Source organism: Podarcis bocagei (genome assembly GCF_964188305.1).
Source record: "Podarcis bocagei genome assembly, chromosome: 6".
Taxonomy (NCBI): Eukaryota; Metazoa; Chordata; class Lepidosauria; order Squamata; family Lacertidae; genus Podarcis; species Podarcis bocagei.
This window is the reverse complement of record NC_138130.1, coordinates 27,480,134-27,502,269: the sequence shown is the minus strand read 5'-3', so window position 1 is coordinate 27,502,269 and position 22,136 is coordinate 27,480,134. Positions and strand designations below refer to the sequence as shown.

Genomic DNA, 22,136 nt, shown 5'->3' with positions numbered 1-22,136 from the left:
TCCCACTCAGTCCTCAGTGGAATTAACCCCACACAATGGAATGGGGAGGAACTACCAGGATGGATGCTGTCCTGAGCTTTTTGGAGGAAGGATAGCATATAAATAAGATTCCAGGCAGACTGAAAACCAATTTAAAAAGAAGGAACAATTCCCAATTCTAGCTATAAATGAGGAAAATTGAACAACCACCCCCCTCCCTGAAATGAGGTTTTCAGTTTTTGGGCAGTTCCTGCAAGACTTGTGCTTCGTGTCATCTGTGACACTACAATGCTCTAACAGAAAGCCAAAGCAAGCCCTTAAAAGCAGCCACGAGTCACAGCACACATCACACCATGCACAAAGTCCATGTGGCCCCAGAAGAGATACGTTACCTTGCCTGCGCTGGGCTGCTAGTAAAAGATAAGTAGTGCTGACCCACTTGGCCCTGTTCCAAGTTAACACAGAACTTGCATCTGTGAAAGAACTGAATAATAAATATTCCCAGTGCATTACGCTGTTGCCGTGATACCACCTTCCACCCTGAGCTTGCAATTGGAAACTAGATTCCACTCAATCATAATTAAAATGAAATAGCCTCACACTATTTATCAAACATAGATCTATCATTTCTCTCCCCCACCCTTCCTAACGTTTGCTATCTTTTTATCAGGTTATATGTTGCAACAACCTATCTGCCCCAGCTCTACTCCTAGGTTCTCATCTCTCAGCTTTTCACACAATGTGGTTTCCTGGCACATTTGTCCCTGAACTTAAGTGAAGGTACAGAAAATTGCATTGCTTTGTTGGCTACCAGATGCGGCAATTTCAGTCAAAGCGAAGTGCATGCTACTGTTAGGGTTCTGCGATTTCAAGTTTGGAAAGTTGGCTCCACTCTACCTCTCAAACCCAAAGGAGTTGGATCACTCTTTACTTCATGTCGTTTAGTGTTTTTGTCTGGGCTGGTAGGAGAAGCTGCAGTAGGGCAAACAGGCAAAAAAAGACGGAGAGACAAGAAAGAGATATTGAAGAATTCGAGAGAGAGAGAAAATAGGTGGGTTGCATGCAAATTACCTTTGAGTTTAGACTGGAAAACAAAAATAGAATCTCATACTTTTAACTGGTATTCATAAAAGCAAGGAAAAAAACGTTTTAAAAATCTAGGAATAATTAAAAAGTGCATATTTGTGGTTATATGTACAAATATTAAAAAGCTGGTAGCAAAGCAATTTTCTTTATTTATATATCATTTTATTCCAATGAAACTAAATCCTGGATCAATACCTGGTCGTGAAAGAAGGATCATTGGCAAAGTCTGGCTTTTAGCGGTAGGAGACGCTGTTTCTGTCAAGGCAAGCATAGAATATTAGTGCTTACCAATATGAACTTTAAGTAGCTGGCTGCACTCATTGGCAGCTTCTCCAGAAAGAACTCAAAGGTAATGGGGTTGTTAAAGAGAAGGAGAGAGAGAAAAAAAGAGACTTTTTCCATCAGGGCAATTGATGCATATTGTTGGTCACTCCTTTCAATCTTGTAAAAGCTCCATGGTTATAGTGTGAATGACATCTCAACATGTCTTCCTGGACAATTTAGATAAGTTATTCACTATCAGCATGGAACCACTGTGTATTCATATAGGTGTGCACATGGCTCCCACAACCAAAGCACTGTAATTATAATTTAAAGCAGCCCAGAGCAGGGCAGGGCTTTAAAACGCTTTCATGTAAAACGGTACAAAGGAAAATGCTATCAGAGATAACAGCTCTGAGAGCAAGACTAAGCCCACATTCTGTGGTGGAAAAACACACAACCTCTTTTCCTTAGGGACCTGTGAAAATAACATTTCAAAAGGGTCTCTTTAAAAAGAAAACAACAGCTCATCTTGATAAAAAGCTTTCTTGAAGAAAGCAAGTGCATTCCTTCTCCAGTAACAAACTGAGTTAATGATGATGATGATTTTATTTTATTATTTATACCCTGCCCATCTGGCTGGGTTTCCCAGGTAAGTTTTTAGAGATGACAGAACACAGCATGGAACATGAGAAAAGAGTGGAAGGAGTTGTCCACTGGGAACACATCGTGACAGTGATCCCAAAACTGCATTAATTGCCTCCAAATATCTGGCAAAAATTAAGCCAATTCCAACTTATAGAGCTTGAACCTTACTTTCCTAGACACCGTGTTTATCTCCAAGTACAATCTCAGTCCTTAATAACCAGGAGGGACTTGATTGATTGATTGATTGATTGATTGATTAATACTGTCCCCACCCCCCAATCCCCACCACAAATGAAGTTTGAACATTCATTGTTCACAGAAAAGCATTCTGGTTGGTGTGCAACACATCTTACAATTTTTGTGGAGCTCCCTCCCAGCTCCAGGTCTCCTGCTACAGAGTATTTTGAAAAAGAGAGTAAGGAGCAAGGTCTTCCTATCTGAACAGAAAGGCAACAGCTAGAAAGTTTGGGTGATTTATGGCTGGGAGCTCTAATGAAAAGATGCTAAAGCAACTTTATAATCTTGTCAACAAAAATCATTTCAATCCTTCTATTTAGCCTCATATTTTACATTAGCTTCACGGCTCAAGGCCTGACAGCTGTTCTTTCGAATTTTTCAAGTCCTTAATCAGGGCTTTGAAAAATCAAGAGTTAAGGCTTTGAAGTTACAAGAACCATTTTGGAAATACACAAATCCTAACAGTTTGAATCCTAAGTACTGTGGGCAAAGTTTCCAAGTCTTTTAATTCCTGTGCATTCAATGCCAACTCCCTGCAAAAACCTGATCTAGAGTGTCTAAGGACTCTTTGGAATGGTGTATATAGGCCTCTTCCTTGGATTCAAGCCAATATTTCTACACATACAAACAGTGGCAACTACAGTGTGTACTGAACAAAAATAAACCAACTAGCTTTGTAAAATTTACCTTTCTGGCTTTGGGGATTAGTAATACTGTACATTGCAATATGTATGTGTGTGTGTGTGTGTGTGTGAGAGAGAGAGAGAGAGAGAGAGAGAGAGAGAGAGAGAGAGAGAACTGAGAAATTTGAGATAGTATCGTCAATAAAATGAAGACAGAGAGGAAAAGGATAGAGGGAAAGAACAGAGGAGTCAAAGGTAAACCAGAAGGTTGTGCCAGAAAAGTAAGGCATTTATGAATAATTAATTATTGAAATTGGAACAAGTTAACAGAATCACCCACATGTTTACTACACTTTTAGAATCATTTAATATTTTTAAAGGGCTTGAATCATAATTTAGTAATGAAAAATCACCTTATGGAGACAAATAGGTTCCTGCAAATAAATCAGTGTGGTTCTTCTATGGGATTTAAGACAGGCATGCTACTGAACAGATATTAAACAGAACCAACTAGCTAATATTTGTTCTATACCTACCTAAACAAAATATATTTTTATTTTACTTTTTGCACACCTGTTGGTTCTATGACAACAGTTGACATCACAAAATATGATCACATGACCAAAATATGGTTACAACTCCTTTTATGCAACAACTTATTCCACTTTACAGTAATTGATGCATATTAATAACCAAAGGGTCCTTCAAATTTACCTTTGCCTTTTTCAGGATACTTTGATGCTACTGAGGTTACACATCCATCAGGACTTACAACACCAGCACTTCTCTCCTCCTGTTTTCTGATGTTCCTTGCCTCATTTCTTGAAGGACTGTTCATGGAAGAAATATAAGACTACACTAAAGGCCAATTCACTTCTTCCCATTACAAGATAACCACAACAACCTCAGAGCAAGTAAAACAAACTTTTTATTTTCCTTTCTTTTTTTTAAGCAAGAGACAACCTTACAAATTAGACATACTTTCCCACTTAATGGGTACGGGGAGAGATGTTCTACACTACACACTATGGTACTGTGTTTGCCTAGCTCGTTCCATATCTACAATAAATATTTCAGAACAAAACTGAAGGGACAAATTTGTACCTGACACAGTTATTTTTAAGCTGAGACTTGCAGGGGATGTTTCAGGTTGCCTGCCAGTGAGGTAGGTAAAGGTGCAAGTAACCTGAAAGTTTCTAAAAACGCATGTGTACAAAAGTTGGGGTCATCATCATTCTCTACTGTTTGTAAAAGCACCCATATAGAAGGTGCTATATGTAGATTAAGAAGGCATTTAAACTCGCACACTGCAATATTTCGCAAGTAAGTTAAAAAAGCAAATAAATGGTTTTAGAGACAGGCAAAGCAGAGAACACTGAATTCGGAAGAGTATTCGATGAATCAGTGTTTTATAAAGTAATTAGTGGAACAGATAGCAGCTTACCTGGTATTATTAGACGATGCAGGTAAAGGGAGACTGTGTGTATGTTCTAGAACTCTATGCTGGCTAGCTTCTGTAAGGAAAAGAGAGAGAAAGCCTGCCTATCAAAGCATCTCAGGCAAGCTGCAAACTTTTGGTTCAGATTTTGGAAGTTCTGTGCAAAGTTTGGAGCTCTCACTAAATACAGAAGGGGGAACAAATTATAAGGCTTCCGTTACACTGCAGCAAACTAAGCATGAACAGAACTCTTTGACAGTAACTATGGGACTTTGGTTCCGAGCTGGGAGCAAATTAGCAGCAACCCCAACGTCAGGACAGGGTGGGAAGTTTTGCATCCATCCCCGATTGCAACATCTTTAATCTCCCCACACAAAATACAATGGAAGGCGCTTGTGTCTGTAAGGGAAACTAAATGCAGCCATCATACTGATAGCCACATTGCTATTAACAGATATTAGGGAGAAAGAAAAGACTTACGCCTGCATGCCTGTAACTGACTGGTCAGTACTTTCCTAATTTCATTTACCCAGGTGGCTTTGACTTCCGGGGTTGGAGCCTGCATCAAAAAGGAAAAGGTAGAAATTCAGCCAACTATTTGCCACAAATTACGCCATTTCGAAACGAGACAGGCAGGACCGATGTTTTCGGGCCTCAAAGAAAACATCTTCACCTCCATAAAACTGCCTTTAAAAGGCAGCACAATGCTTACTTTTTTTTGGGGGGGGGGGAGTTTACCTGTATTATATACACTTCTTCCCTTGCATTATACCAGATTTCAAATTTTTTAGCGTCCCCTTTAACATTCTCTGTTATTCCAACGGCAGTCATCTTTTAAAAAAAGAAAGAAAAAGGAATGTTAAATTGACATCCGGCATGACACCCTTGCTATTTTTTTGTGATATGTGTGTGCGTGTGTGTATATATATATATATGTATGTGTGTGTGTGTGTGTTGCTGAAGCCAAAATGGTATTATTTTTGCTCTACTATTTGTTAAAATGTTTATTTATTTATTTTAAAACCCCATATCTTACATTTAAGGAATTCTTAAAGCTGTATGAGGGTGCTTTCTCATATCCTTCTCCGTTTTCTTCTCTCTTTTTACAGAAGAGTATTGCCTTCTCATGAAGGAAGAGGTGCCTCTGCATTGGCTTGAAACGTGCCAGGTCCTTCACTTTCGAGTGCCCCTTCTTGTGATCAGTCCATACACTGAAAGATCCCTGCATCAGAAGCTTGCCAAGTTCATTCAGGTTTCCCTTAAAACAAACAAACAAACAAACAAACAAACAAACAAACAAACAAACAAAACAGACTGTTTACACTTTGTTAATAATATTTAGAAAGGAAGACCAGCAATGGGAGCAGCACCATGGGTAGAATTAAATGTTGTGCTAAGGAGAATGTGCCTTCATTTCTACCTGCCAGATAGAACAATCTCCCCCCCCCTTCTCCCAACATGCTGTTCTCAGGGTTCCCCTGACCCTCCTGAGTAAATTTGGGGAAGGCGTGGAAGATGCACGTGGGTAGGGAAGAGAAGCAGAGAAAGTCCTGTTGCACCAGGGGGACTAGGATAATTAATACCAGTGTACTGGAAGAAGCAAAGATCACCAGTGTCAAAGCAATGATTCTTCAACATCAACTTCGCTGGACTGGTCATGTTGTGCAGATGCCTGATTATCGTCTTCCAAAGAAACTACTCTATTCCAAACTTAAAAATGGAAAGTGAAATGCTGGCGGTCAACAAAAGAGGTTTAAAGACTCTCTCAAGGCAAATCTAAGAAAATGTAGTATAAACACCGGCAACTGGGAAACACTTGCCTGCGAGCGCTCCAATTGGAGAACAGCCTTTACCAAAGGTGTCATGTACTTTGAAGACATTCAAACTCAGGGCGCAAGGGAGAAACGTGCTAAGAGGAAGGCATGCTTGGCAAACCCACACTGTGATCAACTCCCGCCTGGAAACCAATGTCCTCACTGTGGAAGGATGTGTGGATCCAGAATTTGCCTCCACAGTCACTTACGGACTCATTGTTAAAACCGTGTTTATGGAGGACAATCTTACTCGGCTACGAGTGATCACCAAAGAAGAAGTTATGTTGGCTTGTGCAGGTGGAACAATTTAGTTGAAGCTGGTCCTAAGCCTGCATTATTTTCCTGCAACTGGGTGGGTTGGTTCTATGGTCTTGCCTCTTAAGTCCAGTGAACAGTCCCTTCCTGAAGAAATGGGGAACATCCAAAGTCTGGACTTGTTACATAAGGCTGCTGGGTCTCATGAACTAACCAAAAATGTTTCAGAGTTTTAGTCTACCCTTCTCTCAGGGCTGTGGATGGCAAAAGTTAAATATTAAAAGACAGGAACCAGAATCAAGGTGTGGGATGGTAGAGAGAAGAAAAACCTATTTTATATAAGTGCTCTCAGCAACACCACCCTGCAGCTTTCCATTCCATTCTAAAATTCAATTGATGTGTATATCTCTTTCTGTGGGCGAGCAACACACACCAAATACAGGCTAAGTGACGTGCCACCAGAAATAATGTAAGAAGGGGAAACATTTTCTCATAAGTGCCAACTAACAGAATATATTGCAGTTCAATGTGTTTTGAAACAAGTTCCTTCTTCAGAAGCAACCTCAAAATTCTGTAGAACAGCAGAAGCAGCTTCGACAAATATTGCAGCACATCTAGTACCGTTAGTAAAAGTGCAAGACAGGGCGAAAAGATATGTTCGAGCTGCTGCAACTATCCTATATATATAAAAAGGAAACTTTTAAGATTCCTTCTAAAGAAGGAAGCTGTAGTCTGAAATGCACTGAGGTGGAACAAATCTTGTAGGATGGCTTTTTTTAATAACTGGCTTCTTCTTTCTTCATTCTTTCAGTAGTTTTAACCATCATTTCAGATAAGTGGTGGTGGTGGTGGGGAAAACTGTTGCAGAAAATATTGGCACTACTGCTTGCATTATGTATCGCTAGAATGTGAAATTTTAATGCTACTACTTACATCATAGCCAGTGATTGCAATCTGGTGCATGGAATCATTAACTGCTTTAAGAATTCCCAGTATTGATGTCAGTGCCTCTTGAAGATCTTCTGCTCCTTCACAATTTTTACTGTATTTTAGCATTTCCTGTGAAAAAAGTAAATATATAGCACCTTATGAATCTCAAGAGCAACAAAATTCTCTAGATACAACTGGGGAGCTACTACTATATGCCATAAAATACCGTACTTTTTGCCCTATAGAGCGCACCGGCCCATAGGGCACACCTAGGTTTTTTGGGGGGAGGGGGAATAAAGAAAAAAACTACCCCCCCAGGCGTGTGGCTGGGGAAGCCCGAGCTTCCCCTGACCCCAGAACAGGCTGCTATCCACAAGCCTTGGGAGCCCGGCGGGAACTTCCGCCAGGCTCCCCAGGCTTGCAGATATCTGCCCAAAGCCCGGGACACACTGCTCAGCGTGCCCCAGGCTTCGGGATGCAGGCTGCTATCCACAAGCCTAGGGAGCCTGGCGGGAAGTCGCGCTGGGCTCCCAAGGCTTGCAGAGAGCTGCCCGAAGCCCGGGGCGCGCTCCGCTGCGCTCCCCGGGTTTCGGACTGCAGGCTGCTGTCCGCAAGCCTTGGGAGCCCGGCGGGAACTCCCACGGGCTCCCAAGGCTTGCGGATAGCTTCCTGAAGCCTGGAGAGTGAGAGGGGTCAGTGCGCACCCCTTCATTTTTGGAGGGGGAAAAGTGCATCCTATAGGGCAAAAAATACAGTAAATGGAGACTGCAATATAAAATATAAGGTTACAATCTGAGAAGGACAGAACTGGAGACAGTGATGATGGAATACCTTAATTCAAGTACTGTATTTTCTCAGCACTTCTTATATGACCTTAGTAAACACATTGGGCTGGTTCACATGCAATGATTATGTTCAGTTTCGGTTTCAGTTTCTGTTAATTGGTTAATTGGTTCTCGTGGGAAACTTGCAGATTCTAGCTTCACCAATTAACTCAAGCTGGAGTCAATTTACTCTTGGCAGAAAGCCCAGGTCTGCTTGACCTAGAAACTACTCACTCTGATTGGTTAACGAGCAGCACTCAACTCTGTTATCTAGGGATTGCTAGCACAGTTTGATGTGAGGTGTGTTAGGAGTTAGAAGTGCTGTGTATGGTTTTGAGAGAGAGAAAGAGAGGGTTTATTTTGCTTTTATTTGTATGCAGAAACTCTGCTGGTTTTATTTCTCCTTTTAATAAATCCTGTAAATAGTTATTCTGAGTCTAGCTGACTAGTCATTACTGCCGCAACTAGCTTCCTCGCTGTGCAGGAAAACTCTGCTACGTTTGGGCTAAAGCCAGTAGGGCTATGCCTGACACTCCAAAGTTCCATGAGGTTATGGGCATTGTGCTGCCAGCCTGAGTTGCGGTGGTGTCAGCATCAACGGCGTTGGTTCCAGTAGTTCCAGAAGTTGTTGTTCTCTGGCTGGTTCCTGACCGTGGTGAGCTGGTGACGCAGCGGACAGAAGGACAACAGCTGCAGCGTGTGAGTGCTGGGTGCTGTGGTTCCTGTTTTCTCTCTCGGTGGTCGTGAGTAGCTGGTTCCGGGTTCCAGGGACATCGCTCTCAAGATGACCTCACAACCAGTTCAGATGGCTTTTGAGCGTCTGAATGACTCCAATTACTTGCTGTGGTCGGAACGCATGCAGGCAGTGCTGCAGAGGGATCGTCTCTGGCAAGTGGTGAGTAAGTTTCCTACGAAGCCTGATGATGAAGACCTCGATAAAGACCAAAGAGCAAGGGCCACAATTGTCTTGGGGCTGGAAGATTCCCAGTTGCCGTATGTGAGGGGAATCAAGACAGCTAGAGGTGTGTGGCAAGCACTTAAAGAACTCCATGTGCGTGAGACAGCGGTTTCCAAGCTGTTCATTCGCAAGGCATTGTACAAGGCAATGTTACAGCCTGGGGTTACAATGCAGGAACACCTACACAGTTTACAGTTAAAGTTTGCTGCGCTACAGGAAAGAGACTGTGCGCTAGACCAGCAGGAGAAGGTGGCTATTATTTTGAGTTCTCTCCCGGAAAGCTGGGATAATTTAGTTTTGTCTCTAGAAGGCATGCAGGAGCGTGATTTATCAGTCAGTTATGTTACTGGGCCTTTGATTGAAGAATGGCAGAAGAGGCAAGAAAGGTCGGTGGCTGCAGAGGCTTCTACAGGTGGACGGTTTGGAAGGAGTTCTCATGCCGTGCCAGAGGTGAAGCAAAAGCAGCGTACTGGTGAGGAGTCAGCGTTTGCTGTTAGGCGTTGTTTCCGATGTGGGTCTTCAGCGCATCTAAAACGACAATGTCCGGAGTTGGTCAAGTCTCAGTTGCCGGTGCAGGAGCAGAGACGAGATCAGCAGCAGCAGCAGCGTAAAAGGAAATTCTTCAAACGAAAACAGTCGGCTCAGCTGGTGACCGGCGAGGTCAAGATTGCTGATGAGAAACAAGCGGTCTGGGTGGTCGATTCGGGAGCATCTCGCCACATCGTGAATTCAGATGAATTGTTTGTTTCCAAGAACTCAGCACAGCGCAGCCAGGTGGCTCTAGCAGACGGAAGTACTTCCGAAGTGATTTCGGGGGGTGCAGTTTTTGTTCCTTGTCTTCGTGAATGCCTGCAAAATGTACTTTGTGTGCCGTCATTAAGGAGCAATCTGATGTCTGTAGATTGTTTGCTAAAAGCTGGGTTTAAAGTGTATTTTGAAGGAGACAGTTGCATTATTAAGAAGGCTGGTGAGATTTTAGGCACTGCTAAGTCAGAGGGAGGCTTGTTTTGGCTTAAAGCAGGATCTCAAGTTGCAGCAGTAGTCAGTAAATCTCAGCCTGCAGTGAATAACAAAGCTATACATGACAACTGTGTGCACTTATTGCATAGGAAAATGGGGCATGCTTGCTGGAAAAGTGTACTAAAAGTGTCTGAATTGGCTGATGGGGGTAATTTAAAGAGTTGTAACAAGTACCTTGATTGTAATGTGTGTAAAAAGGTTAAAACCCACAGAGTCTCTTACCCCAGAAGTGACAGAGTTAGTGAGTCACCGCTACAGCTGGTTCACATGGACGTAATTGGTCCATTTGCTGTAAGCAGGGGTGGATCACGTTTTTCACTAACAATTGTGGATGACGCCACGCGTTATTCCTGGGTTTTTCCCATGAAGAATAAGGGTGACGTGTTCACTAAGTTTAAAGGCTGGGTGGCATCTGTGGAAAGATTTCTGTCCATTAAACTCAAAAGGATACAGACGGACAGAGGTGGCGAATTCATGTCAAATGCCTTTAAAGATTGGTTGCAAAAGCGTGGCATTGGGCATAGGAAAACGAACGTTTTTTCCCCAGAGGAGAATGGCGTTGCAGAGCGAAAAAACAGATCTTTACAAGATATGATGTTTGCCATGCTTGATGATGCTGATTTACCCATGTCTTATTGGGGGGAGAGCATGCTCACCGCGTGTTATCTCCAAAACAGGCTCTTTCACCAAACAATAGGTACAACTCCGTACTTTAAATTGTTTCAGAAAAAACCCAAAATTGACCATTTGCATGTGTTTGGATCAAAAGCCTGGGTATTAATTCCGAAACAAATGAGGAAGAAGGGAGATCCTAAGACCAAACAGTTAGTGTTTGTGGGTTACCAGGAGCTGGGAAAAGGTTTCCGTTTTGCTGAAGGGACGAATGGCATTGTGATCTCCAGGAATGCCAGTTTTTGTGAACATAGTGGCTGGGAGAGACTACATGCCAATACTGAGGTTTGGTTTGAACCTTCCCAGGAGCTTCATGACTCTGAAGGTAGACACAGGGAGTCAGAGTCTGAGGGGGAGGAAAGTTCAGATAAGAGCTCTCAGGAAAGTGAAGTTAGCCAAAGACCAGTTGCTAAGCAACAAAAGAGAGGTCGTAGTTCTGAGGAGGAAAGTGGGTCAGAAGAAAAATTTTCTCCCAGAAGATCTAAAAGACAAAACAAAGGAGTGCCTCCAGTGCGTTTTTCCCCAGATACTGCAAATGTGTTTAGTGTAATTGCAGAACCCAAGAGTTTTCAGGAGGTGTTAAAGTTACCAAAAGAGGAGGCAGAGCGCTGGAAACAGGCAATGGAGGAAGAGATGTCCTCTCTGAATGAGCACAAGGTCTTTACACCAGTAGCAGCGCCTGAGGGGGCAAAGATTGTAGGCTGCAGGTGGGTGTACAAACTTAAACCTCTGGTGACAGGAGAGTACAAATACAAAGCTCGTTTAGTTGCTCAAGGATACTCTCAGAGGCCTGGAAAAGATTATGACGAGACTTTTTCCCCTACTGCTAAGGGGGACAGTGTAAGGCTGATTTTGACGCTTGGAGCAAAGAGAAAACTCCTGTTAAACCATTTTGACATTCAGACTGCATATTTACATGCATCAATATCAGAAGACCTGTATCTAGCCGAACCGCCTGGTTATGAGACAGGTTCCAATAGAGTGTTGAAATTAAACAAAGCTCTATACGGTCTCAAACAGGCTGCAAGATCTTGGAACAAATGTTTCCATGAGGCCTTAGTGTCGTTTGGTTTCAAGCAGAGTACAGCTGACAATTGTGTTTATGTACGTGGTACAGGCAGTGATCAAGAGTTTTGTCTGATTTATGTAGATGATGTTTTGTATGCCTGCAAAACAGATAAACAAACTAAAAGGTTTGCCAAGCAATTGTCCAGTAAGTTCAAAGTGAAGGACTTAGGCCCGGTTAGGACATATCTAGGGTTGGAAGTGTGCTGGGCCCAAGATGGCAGCTGTCTAATTAGTCAGCAGAACAAAGTTAAACAACTACTGACTACATACAGGATGCAGGATTGCAAAGGGGCAGCGGTGCCTATGGATCCAGGTTTCATAAAAACACTTCACATAGATGAGAGTCCTGAATTTGAACACCCTGATGTATATCACTCTGTAATTGGAAGTTTATTGTATATAGCACAGTGGTCCAGACCTGATATTAGCTACGCAGTAGGCATATTAAGTAGATTGGTCTCAAAACCCACACTAAATGCCTGGAAAGGGGTAAAACAAGTTCTGAGATATCTCAAACAGACAATTGGCTATATGTTACAATTAAATTCTTCAGAGGATGAAATGTTGTGTTGCTACTGTGATAGTGACTGGGGAAATTTGCCGGATAGAAAATCTGTCACAGGACTAGTTATAATGGTCGGTGGAGCTTTAATCAGCTGGCGGTCACGCAAGCAAGACGTTGTAAGTGTGTCATCAACGGAATCAGAGTATGCTGCATTGAGTGAATTGTGCAACGAGGTGATTTATTTCAAGCATTTGTTAGCAGATTTAAATGTAAATTGTGGAGAACCAGTACAAGTTTACATTGATAATCAAGCTTGTATAACCTTAAGTAAAACAGAGGGTTTCAAATCGCGTTCAAAACATATCTCTGTAAAATACCAAAATGTACGTTGCTGTGTACAAGACAATGTAATCACCTGTACTTATGTGTCAAGTGAAGAAAATGTAGCAGATGTATTAACTAAACCATTGGCAAAGGTAAAGAACAAGCGAATGTGCAAGGGTTTAGGTTTGCTGGAAAAATGATCTCCTACATAGGTGTATTTGGAGTTAATTGTTCAGCAGAATCTGTGAGGGGGTGTTCAGTTTCGGTTTCAGTTTCTGTTAATTGGTTAATTGGTTCTCGTGGGAAACTTGCAGATTCTAGCTTCACCAATTAACTCAAGCTGGAGTCAATTTACTCTTGGCAGAAAGCCCAGGTCTGCTTGACCTAGAAACTACTCACTCTGATTGGTTAACGAGCAGCACTCAACTCTGTTATCTAGGGATTGCTAGCACAGTTTGATGTGAGGTGTGTTAGGAGTTAGAAGTGCTGTGTATGGTTTTGAGAGAGAGAAAGAGAGGGTTTATTTTGCTTTTATTTGTATGCAGAAACTCTGCTGGTTTTATTTCTCCTTTTAATAAATCCTGTAAATAGTTATTCTGAGTCTAGCTGACTAGTCATTACTGCCGCAACTAGCTTCCTCGCTGTGCAGGAAAACTCTGCTACGTTTGGGCTAAAGCCAGTAGGGCTATGCCTGACACTCCAAAGTTCCATGAGATTAACCTAATCTGTACATGTTACATGAACCTCTCATGTAGCAGAAGAAGGAATAAACCACAATTCAATATCTCTTTCTAGGATTGCTGGCTGGTACGTGACAAGTCAGAAATTGTGGTTTAAAATAAACTTTAGTTAACTGCAAAACAAAGTTAATTCTAAAATCTGGGTTGTGATGTGTGCTTGCTTAAACTAGAATTTATTCTGAACCACGATTCTTGGTTTAGATGCAACGACAAACCAGGAAATTGAGAAAGAGAAACTGAATCTTATTTTGATCCCCACCCAACTGCGCTGAGAGGAGAAAAGAAGAAAGGGGAATACTCCAGTCCAAGGGGTTCATGCATATAACCTCAAACCACAGCTCAGCATTATTTGGGAACCTGCCCATTATCGCCCAGACTCAGCTTGTCAGCTCATAATAATTCACTTCATTGCAATCTTGCTGAAGGCAACTATAAAGGAAGACTGTAAAGCATGCTGCAAATTGCAAACACTGTCAAAGCTATAAGCTATGGAATTACTCATAGCGGCCAGTTGCTCTAAATCACAGTAACTTAGAATTCCCCCCCCCCCAAATTTTTTATTGGTTTTCACAAAGTAAAAAAACACACACTAACAAATAAACAGACAAACATAAATCATAACCTTATTAAAACTAATCTTATTAACATTGTTAAGTGACTTCCTCGTATCCCCCTAGTTGGATTTCAATGAATATCATTTTAACGGTTTTCCAAATCAAAGTTCTTAAAATCTTAACTTAATCACTTAACATCAGTCATTCTTCACAATTCAGCATTAAACATAATAATTTAAATCCTAGGCCTAGCTGGTAATTGCAAGCTTTTCCCAATTAATTTAACTTGATGTATTTAGCTTAACAGTCATTAAATTTCTTCTATTCTGCTAGATCCTCCAAACAAGGTCACTTAGAAATTAACTAAAGGCATGGCTAAAATAGTATTATACTCCTTACCTTTAGCAAAAGCTGATATTTGGTTATTCTTTGAACAGGTTTCAGTAAATAGGAATCCAAACTCAGCTTATGGTCAAGTTTTCTCTGACACTCCTATAAATGTAAATGAATAAAGAACTGAAAAAATCCTTCCATGAAATGCAATGAGAAAGATAGTAATCAACTAATTATGTGTTTACAGTAAAATAAAGAATACCTGAAAGAATACAGAGTCTGAGAACTGCCTCCACAGACTTTCAGATCGAGGTTTATTTTGACAGTATTTTTCATAAATCTGAAAGTCTTCCATCTGAATGAGAGAGAAAATAATTATTACAAAAGTTTTAAGTTTTCATGCAATTATGAAGTAAACTATCACACTTACAATGGGCATTCGACTAAGTCTTACTCAGAGGAGACCCACTAAAATGAAAGAAGATGGCTAAGTTAAGTCAATTGCTTTTAATGGGTCTACTCTTGAGGAAAGCTTGAATAACAACCATTCTTACTAACGGACTGTTGAAATATGTATGGCTGTTCCGATTGGCTAAAACTGAGTTGACATTAGATCATGCAAAGTAACACCCCCCCCCCGTTAATTCATGTCTCTGTTCCTGTGAGAACTCCAAAAAAACCCTGTATTATTTATTTAATATCTATACTCCACCCTTCCTCCCTGAGGAGTCTCAGCTGGTAAGCACATTACTGTTAAAAGAATACAATGAAAAATAAAATAACGTATTTAAAATGTCTTTTTTAAAAAACAACATACTCTCATAATCATTTAAACGTTGCCAGGAAAATTTTTAGCCATCTAATGTCTGGGTAAACAGGGATGTTTTAAAATCCACCCTGAAAGGTTATAAAGAGGGGGCAGATACACCTCACCACAGAGGAGACATTCCACAAACAGGGAATCTCCACTGAGAAGGCCCTGCCTCATAACAATGCCAACCAGGCAGCACCCAGCAGTGGCACTTCCAATAGGACATTCTCCGCTGATTGTAGGGCCCAAGATGGTTGACACTAGGGAAGGCGCTCTTTCAGGTACAGTGGTACCTCGGGTTATAGACGCATCAGGTTACAGACTCCGCTAACCCAGAAATAGTACCTCGGGTTAAGAACCTTGCTTCAGGATGAGAACAGAAATCGCGCGGCGGGAGGCCCCATTAGCTAAAGTGGTACCTCAGGTTAAGAACGGTTTCAGATTAAGAACGGACCTTCAGAACGAATTAAGTTCTTAACCCAAGCTAGCACTGTACTTGGGTCCCAAGCTGTTTAGGGCTATGTTTGCCAGCACTAGCCCCTTTAACTGAACTGGTACTACACAACATGACCCACAACAGCGAAACTCAACTGGGTAAATCTGATATGACTGTAATTTCCTAGAAGCTAGCAGAACTCAGAATTCTAATCTGCCTCTCTAATATGCATTTGTTTCAGCATGAAGGCCTAGAGCTGTGTTTCCCAACGTGGGCCACCCCCCCCCCACAGGGGGGCAATTTGATTTTTAAGGGGGACAATTTGAGAATGACTTAGACCAAGTTAATGGCCTTTTAGGCTTCCTCCACGTGAATAGGAGTTCACTTTTTGAATAATAAGAATTATATGTTACGGGGAGGTGGGAGGAATCAGGATTTTAGAGATGCTTAGGTGGGGCATGGCCACAAAAAGGTTGGGAACCACTGGTAGACATTTGCAATACAGACATTATTGAGGAAGAACGATCAAGTTAGCAAAACAACTATGCTCTCGATTAGCTGGTGGGCATGCTTCAGGCTTGTTGAATCTATTTCGCTTTTCATGAGAACTCCCAAGGTTCACCAACCAGAGACAGATGCAAAATAGTGGCTCAGCATAACTGGGAGCCGAAAACTTTTGCGGATCTACTGCAAGTCATTCAGCAATTTTCCACTGGATCCTGATCCCACCCCTGCAACAGACCACTTAAAACGGGTTGTGCACACATGATTTTTGTCACATTCATCGTAAAACTTTCATCATTAACCATATGTACCAGCTTTATTCTTGATTGAATTAGGAACATGCAACCATGGCTTAATTTCTCCTCATATTGCTGGTGCCAGAATGAAAACTATTCTTCTAATGAAAGGTCAAACACAAAAACTATGACCCTCATTCTCGTACTACTTACCCTTTCAAGGAAACACCTTCCTACCAGCTCTGGATATTCTATATAATTTTCTAGTTCTCTTAGGAATATTCTGCAAAGAAAATAATTTTAATTTATTTGAAAAATATGGAGAAACAATTGATAAATATCTACAGCTCCTCTACCTTTTAATATATACAGTGGTACCTTGGTTTAAGAACAGTCCTGTTTAAGAATGATTCGGTTTACAAACTCCGCAAAACCGGAAATAGTGTCCCAGTTTAAGAACTTTACCTCGGTCTAAGAATGGAATCTGCACAGTGTAAGGGCACCGGCGGCGGGAGGCCTCATTAGGGAAAACACACCTCAGTTTAAGAATGGTTTTAGTTTAAAAATGGACTTCCGGAACGGATTAAGTTTGTAAACCAAGGTACCACTGTACTGTCTGAAATATCAGAAGCAGGGAGCTGCAGTATCCTTATATGAAACTAAACAAAGATGAATCTAAAACAGCACCAAGTTCAAAGTAGCATTACTGCTTACTTTTTTTACAGATTTCACACTTAAATACAGTGGCCACTACATAAAGAAGACCCCACAGGAATCTATGGTTACATTTGCATATCATACTAAACCATAGTTTAGTACAACATGAATAAGCTTCAGCAAAATGAATGGGACAACCACAGTAAGTACTTACACAAGAGAGATTGGGTGCAAACCCTATAGTAATTTCCATGGAGTTTTCACAAAGAACCAATGTGCAAAAAAGCAGAAGCAATGGATTTGTGGACTACTGCTTTAAAAAGGAGCTTAACTACTGTGACTCTGCAAAACCAAATAATTTGGGGGTTTCTATGTATTTTTTTTTTAAATCACAAAGAATATATTCTAATGTGTTCGTTTTAATTTTCTGTTAATATGACTAGAAATTTGTGCACAGGCCACAAATCTTAACCTGTTGTGAAAGTGATAGATTTCTTCCATGTTTCCAAACAAGACATCTTTCTTATTTTGCAGCCCTGGTAAAATGAGATGTGCCATTAAGGGGCTGTCCATTTCTGCAGCATAGCCCTGTAATACAAAAGGCAAGCAGATTAATTGCTTGCAGTTAGTTCCAACATCTCTCTCTCCTTCTTCAGCAAGTCTAGTCTGCTCAAAGCTGATAAACACACAGCAATATTTCAACATCATTGTGAGGGGGAGAGACTATTCAATGTCCAGTACAGCAGCTCTCCCTTTTAATTCAAGCCCAGTTCTGCAAAAACAAAAACAAAAAACCCAAAAAAACCACACGTATCTGCCGTCTTATAAACAGTTTTGGAGAATATTCTAGTTAAAGAGGAAGTTTCCAAAATTCAGAATGTATTTTTGAAATGCATGTAAATTCAAGACTATAAAAATCCATCCAACTGATAATTCCAGTGTTTTGGATCCTGAGCTCACCACAATGACTATGGATCGCCATATCGTGACCTTTCCAGCCAATTGTTCTTCTTCCTTCCTGACCTAAGTTCCTGTTTATGACATCTGCTGTAGGCAACAAAGCCAGATCTATTCTTTAGCACTTCCACACAACAGGAAAGACGCACAAACTTGTTTTAATTTGCACTTTTAAGTACTCATGTACTCTTCATTCAGTACAGCTAGGCAAGATTTTCCTTTTGCCTGGGTTCATATAAAGAACTTGGCTTGGAAAGCGAAACAAGGCAGAAATGCAATAGAATGCATTATGTCACCAGGCACACTGATGAAAACAACATTTTGATCTCCCTTCCGTACCACAACATTAGGAGGTACATGGACGAAGGCCTTTCTGCCTCCACATCCTTCGTCACCAGGAACTTGGGAGATGCAAAATGCAATGGCCCTATATGGGAAGTGCCGTATTTTTCGCTCTATAAGACGCACCAGACCACAAGACGCACCTAGTTTTTGGAGGAGGAAAACAAGAAAAAAAATATTCTGAATACCAGAAGCCAGAACAGCAAGAGGGATTGCTGCGCAGTGAAAGCAGCAATCCCTCTTGCTGTTCTGGCTTCTGGGATAGCTGCGCAGCCTGCATTCGCTCCATAAGATGCACACATTTCCCCTTACTTTTTAGGAGGGAAAAAGTGAGTCTTATAGAGCAAAAAATATGGTATTTTCAAATATTATGGCAGGAAGGAGGAGCAGGTCTGCACTGGGAAGCTGTCTTCAGTTGTAAAAAAAAAAAAAAAGCTGTTCAAGGATGACCATGTCAAGGAATTTGTAAAGCTGACTGGGTAGGAGTAGGAGATTCCTCCTCTTTTAAGTGCTTTGTTAAGAGAGCGGAGGAAGGTCCCAATTCCACAACAAAAGGGAGTTATTTCTAGGGGAGCATGGAAAACCTTTCACTGCAAAAATCCCACAACCTCTATCCGCCCCATTAACTCAATCCTAATACCATTTGGTTTCGGAATGTGCACTGCATAGCAAATTTGCTCAAGGGTTGAGTTAAATGTAGCACTGCAATGGGGCTCAAATGCCTACCTCAAGAACGCAGAGAAGTTCTTCCACATACGCTCGTTCTGTTTCAAGAAGTTCATTCATTACATGTCTATGAACACAGGAATCAGATTAGTCAAGTGGCGGCTCCTCAAATCAGTCTTCATGTGTTTCTTAGATTACTGACAATAGAGATCATGAGTAAGTCTCTGATACATACTAGCAACTACATAGGAGCTGTGAGGAGTTCCCTAAAAATGAAAGAACTGTAATGGTATTTTAGCAGCTTAGTACCACCGAAACCAAATAATGCCCTATCTAAACGTTGCTGCCGCATTATACAGGGATGCGTTCAAGGAATTTGATTAGATCATGGATAGGCAAACTAAGGCCCAGGGGCCGGATCCGGCCAAATCACCTTCCAAATCTGGACCGTGGACGGTCCGGGAAACAGCATGTTTTTACATGAGTAGAATGTGTGCTTTTATTTAAAATGAATCTCTGGGTTATTTGTGGGGCATAGGAATTTATTCATCCCCCCCAAAAAAATATAGTCCGCCCCCCCCCACAAGGTCTGAGGGACAGCGGACCAGGCCGCTGCTGAAAAAGTTTGCTGGCCCCTGGCCTAGATCAACCAAATCTCAGGTTAGATGCATAAAAGATGTAACCACTGGAGAAGTTTCTAACATGCTAACTGTACAATATTGCTCTGGTATGTAAAGTACTTACTTCCTTAACACGGCTAGATTTTCTTCATCATCCATCACAGATCCACCTCTGTTTTGATGGATTTCATTGATTTCTCTCTGAAAATATTTTTTTATTTCAAAGTCAACAGCACCATAGATAAAGCAACAAATCTACATTTAGGGTCAAACCAGAAGGAACATTGCAACCAGCCAGATGGGCGGGGGATAAATTTATATTATTATTATTATTATTATTATTATTATTATTATTATTATTATTATTAACCTGATGCTCTTGTCTCCTCTCCAAAGTACCTTCGGGAGGGAGATTTGCAACAGAGTAGGTAGGGCGTGTATATGTTTGTCTTTAACTCTCTCCATCTTATGCCTACCTGCCAATCTTACTCTAAATGCCACTCCTCAGATGCTTTCTCTCATGTGGTGTTCCAAACTCGCAAAGGCAAGCATGGTCTTGAAATTCCATTGGGAATTGAAAACACAAGAACACAACAGCAGAGGTGTTTCATGTTTCAGGGGGAAGTGGCGAGCAGGAGTGGTGCCTGCTTCTCTACTGCAAATCACTCTTCCAGAGGACACTTTCGAACAAAAGAGCAGCCAGCAGGCTAACATGGCTACAGGTACACTGGCAATCACTCTCCTTTATTAAGTATGTGAATGGAAAGACCCATATTTAAAGAGATATATCTTCTGCAACCACATCTAGTTTGGCACTGAGAAACACAGGCAGAGGTGGAGGCTCAAGCAGGTATACAAAAGTTGCAAAACTTGGTCAAATGTTTTGATGTTCTCACTTTGTATTACTTCACATGGAACACACACAAAATGTATTGCACGGCCTGGGTGAATCAAGTATGATGGCGTTTTGTTGTTTTTTTTGCTGGCAAAATTTTTGCTGGCAAAATTGTGGGCTTGTGGAATCTTTTTGCACAATGAGTAGGATCAAGGATGCACTGAAATTAAATGCTTTTCCTGCTTTCCGTTTGGGAATAGATTGTTTCCTGATTTAAAATAGAAAAAAAATCTTTATACAGTCGTACCTTGGTTTTCGAACAGCTTAGTTTTCGAACATTTTGGCTCCTGAACACTGCAAACCTGGGTTTGCGAACTATTTTGGGGTGCCAAATGTCCAGTGGGGCTTCCGATTGGCTGCAGGAGCTTCCTGCAGCCAATCAGAAGCCGTGCTTTGGTTTCTGAATGTTTTGGTCGAATAGACTTTCGGAATGGATTCCGATCGACTTCCAATGTACGACTGTATCTGTTTACTGATCCTCTGAAAAACTGTTTAATAAAATGATCTACACTGTTTCAGGCCCTGATCTGACCCTGACTATTCATCCTCCAACCAAGACTCAGACCTTAGAGAGCCAGGAATCCTCTAACCCCACTACCGATGCTTCAGCATCTAGGGAGACACTTCACAAGGCTGGCTCCCTGGAAAGATCCTCAGGGCAGACACTTGATTCATCGACAGCACAGACACCAGAAAGTCCTAGCTATCGCAGCCACTTGAAAGCCCAAGGGAACAGAGCAACTTTCAAGGAAGGAGCTTTTGGGAAGCAAAGAGCACAATTCAATCCTTGTAGCTGGTCTTCAGTGGGATTTGCCAAGGCCAGACTATGTAAGCCTTCGGTTTAGTTTGGTAGTTCTTGGAACAATACAGGACTTTCATCTCCCAGACTGTTGCAACTTGACTTAACTTCTCTGCCCATGACTGACTCTTGGGACCTGCACTCAGCTGCTGTGCCCTTTGGATTACACTCAATTCTGGACTGCTTTCTTGCATTTTAAACAATGGGGCCACATGCCTGTAGTAAGTGTAGCCAGAGACAAAAGGGAGCAGAGCAATGGATGTGAATGCTAGTTCTCTGTGTTAGGTTAGTTTCTACATGCACCCCCCCTCTATATCTTCCATCCAGCGTGATCAGAGTTCAAAGACACCTTCCACCCAGAGACATACAAAGAAGGTGCAGGGCAGGTCTGGTGAGAGATGTCTTGGGGAGAGGGGCTATCGTCTTGAGGGTCAGACAGAGGTCTGGAGGGCTGCATTTGACCCCCAGGCCTGAGGACTCCCCATCCCTGATACATCTATACATGCTTAAAAACACACATGGGCAGCCACACACACCTACCTTGATTCTTCTCAAGTACATTCCTCGAACCATGAGACTGTCAGGGCTGGATGAATCCTCAGTGTCTCTTTGAAGGCCTGGTATGCAAAACAAATCCAACCATTGAAAGCCAGTCAAGTCATAAGCTTGGTTATTTTTGGATTCAACAGGTTCTGAGCAAGCCAGCTGCTTACCTGGAGAAGGACAAGGTGATTTTAGAGAGTTCTCTGGTCTAGGGGCCACGGGCTGAACTGGACGCATCTGCTTAGCTGCCAGTTTCTTAAGGCTGACGCGCCTCTTTTGAAACATTTCTTCCATGCTTTCCTGCTTCTGCAAAACCTTTTGTATGTGCTCCTGTAGTAGAAGCCAAAATTAAACCATCGTTTTAAACCATGTCCATGGTGCTTATTTATTTTTAAATTGGA

General features: G+C 41.7%; 1 protein-coding gene across 13 annotated transcripts in view; it reads right to left on the bottom strand.

The window, feature by feature from the left end:
• The window catches only part of MCF2L (MCF.2 cell line derived transforming sequence like), a 132,399-nt gene that overhangs the window by 7,239 nt on the left and 103,024 nt on the right, over positions 1-22,136 (bottom strand). For 8 of the 13 annotated variants that reach the window (XM_081198283.1, XM_081198288.1, XM_081198294.1 and 5 more), the window contains 16 exons: positions 21,906-22,065; positions 21,733-21,809; positions 19,623-19,699; positions 18,939-19,005; positions 17,386-17,501; positions 16,470-16,539; positions 14,532-14,624; positions 14,336-14,428; positions 7,275-7,400; positions 5,309-5,530; positions 5,011-5,103; positions 4,753-4,831; positions 4,279-4,348; positions 3,549-3,664; positions 1,261-1,320; positions 877-951 (listed from right to left, as the gene is read on the bottom strand). In XM_081198283.1, the coding sequence (XP_081054409.1) occupies positions 877-951; positions 1,261-1,320; positions 3,549-3,664; positions 4,279-4,348; positions 4,753-4,831; positions 5,011-5,103; positions 5,309-5,530; positions 7,275-7,400; positions 14,336-14,428; positions 14,532-14,624; positions 16,470-16,539; positions 17,386-17,501; positions 18,939-19,005; positions 19,623-19,699; positions 21,733-21,809; positions 21,906-22,065 (1,594 nt within the window). Of the gene's footprint in view, positions 1-371; positions 453-876; positions 952-1,260; positions 1,321-3,548; positions 3,665-4,278; positions 4,349-4,752; positions 4,832-5,010; positions 5,104-5,308; positions 5,531-7,274; positions 7,401-14,335; positions 14,429-14,531; positions 14,625-16,469; positions 16,540-17,385; positions 17,502-18,938; positions 19,006-19,622; positions 19,700-21,732; positions 21,810-21,905; positions 22,066-22,136 lie in introns of all 13 variants that reach the window. The other 5 variants (XM_081198293.1, XM_081198287.1, XM_081198286.1 and 2 more) reach the window with 4 other exon arrangements.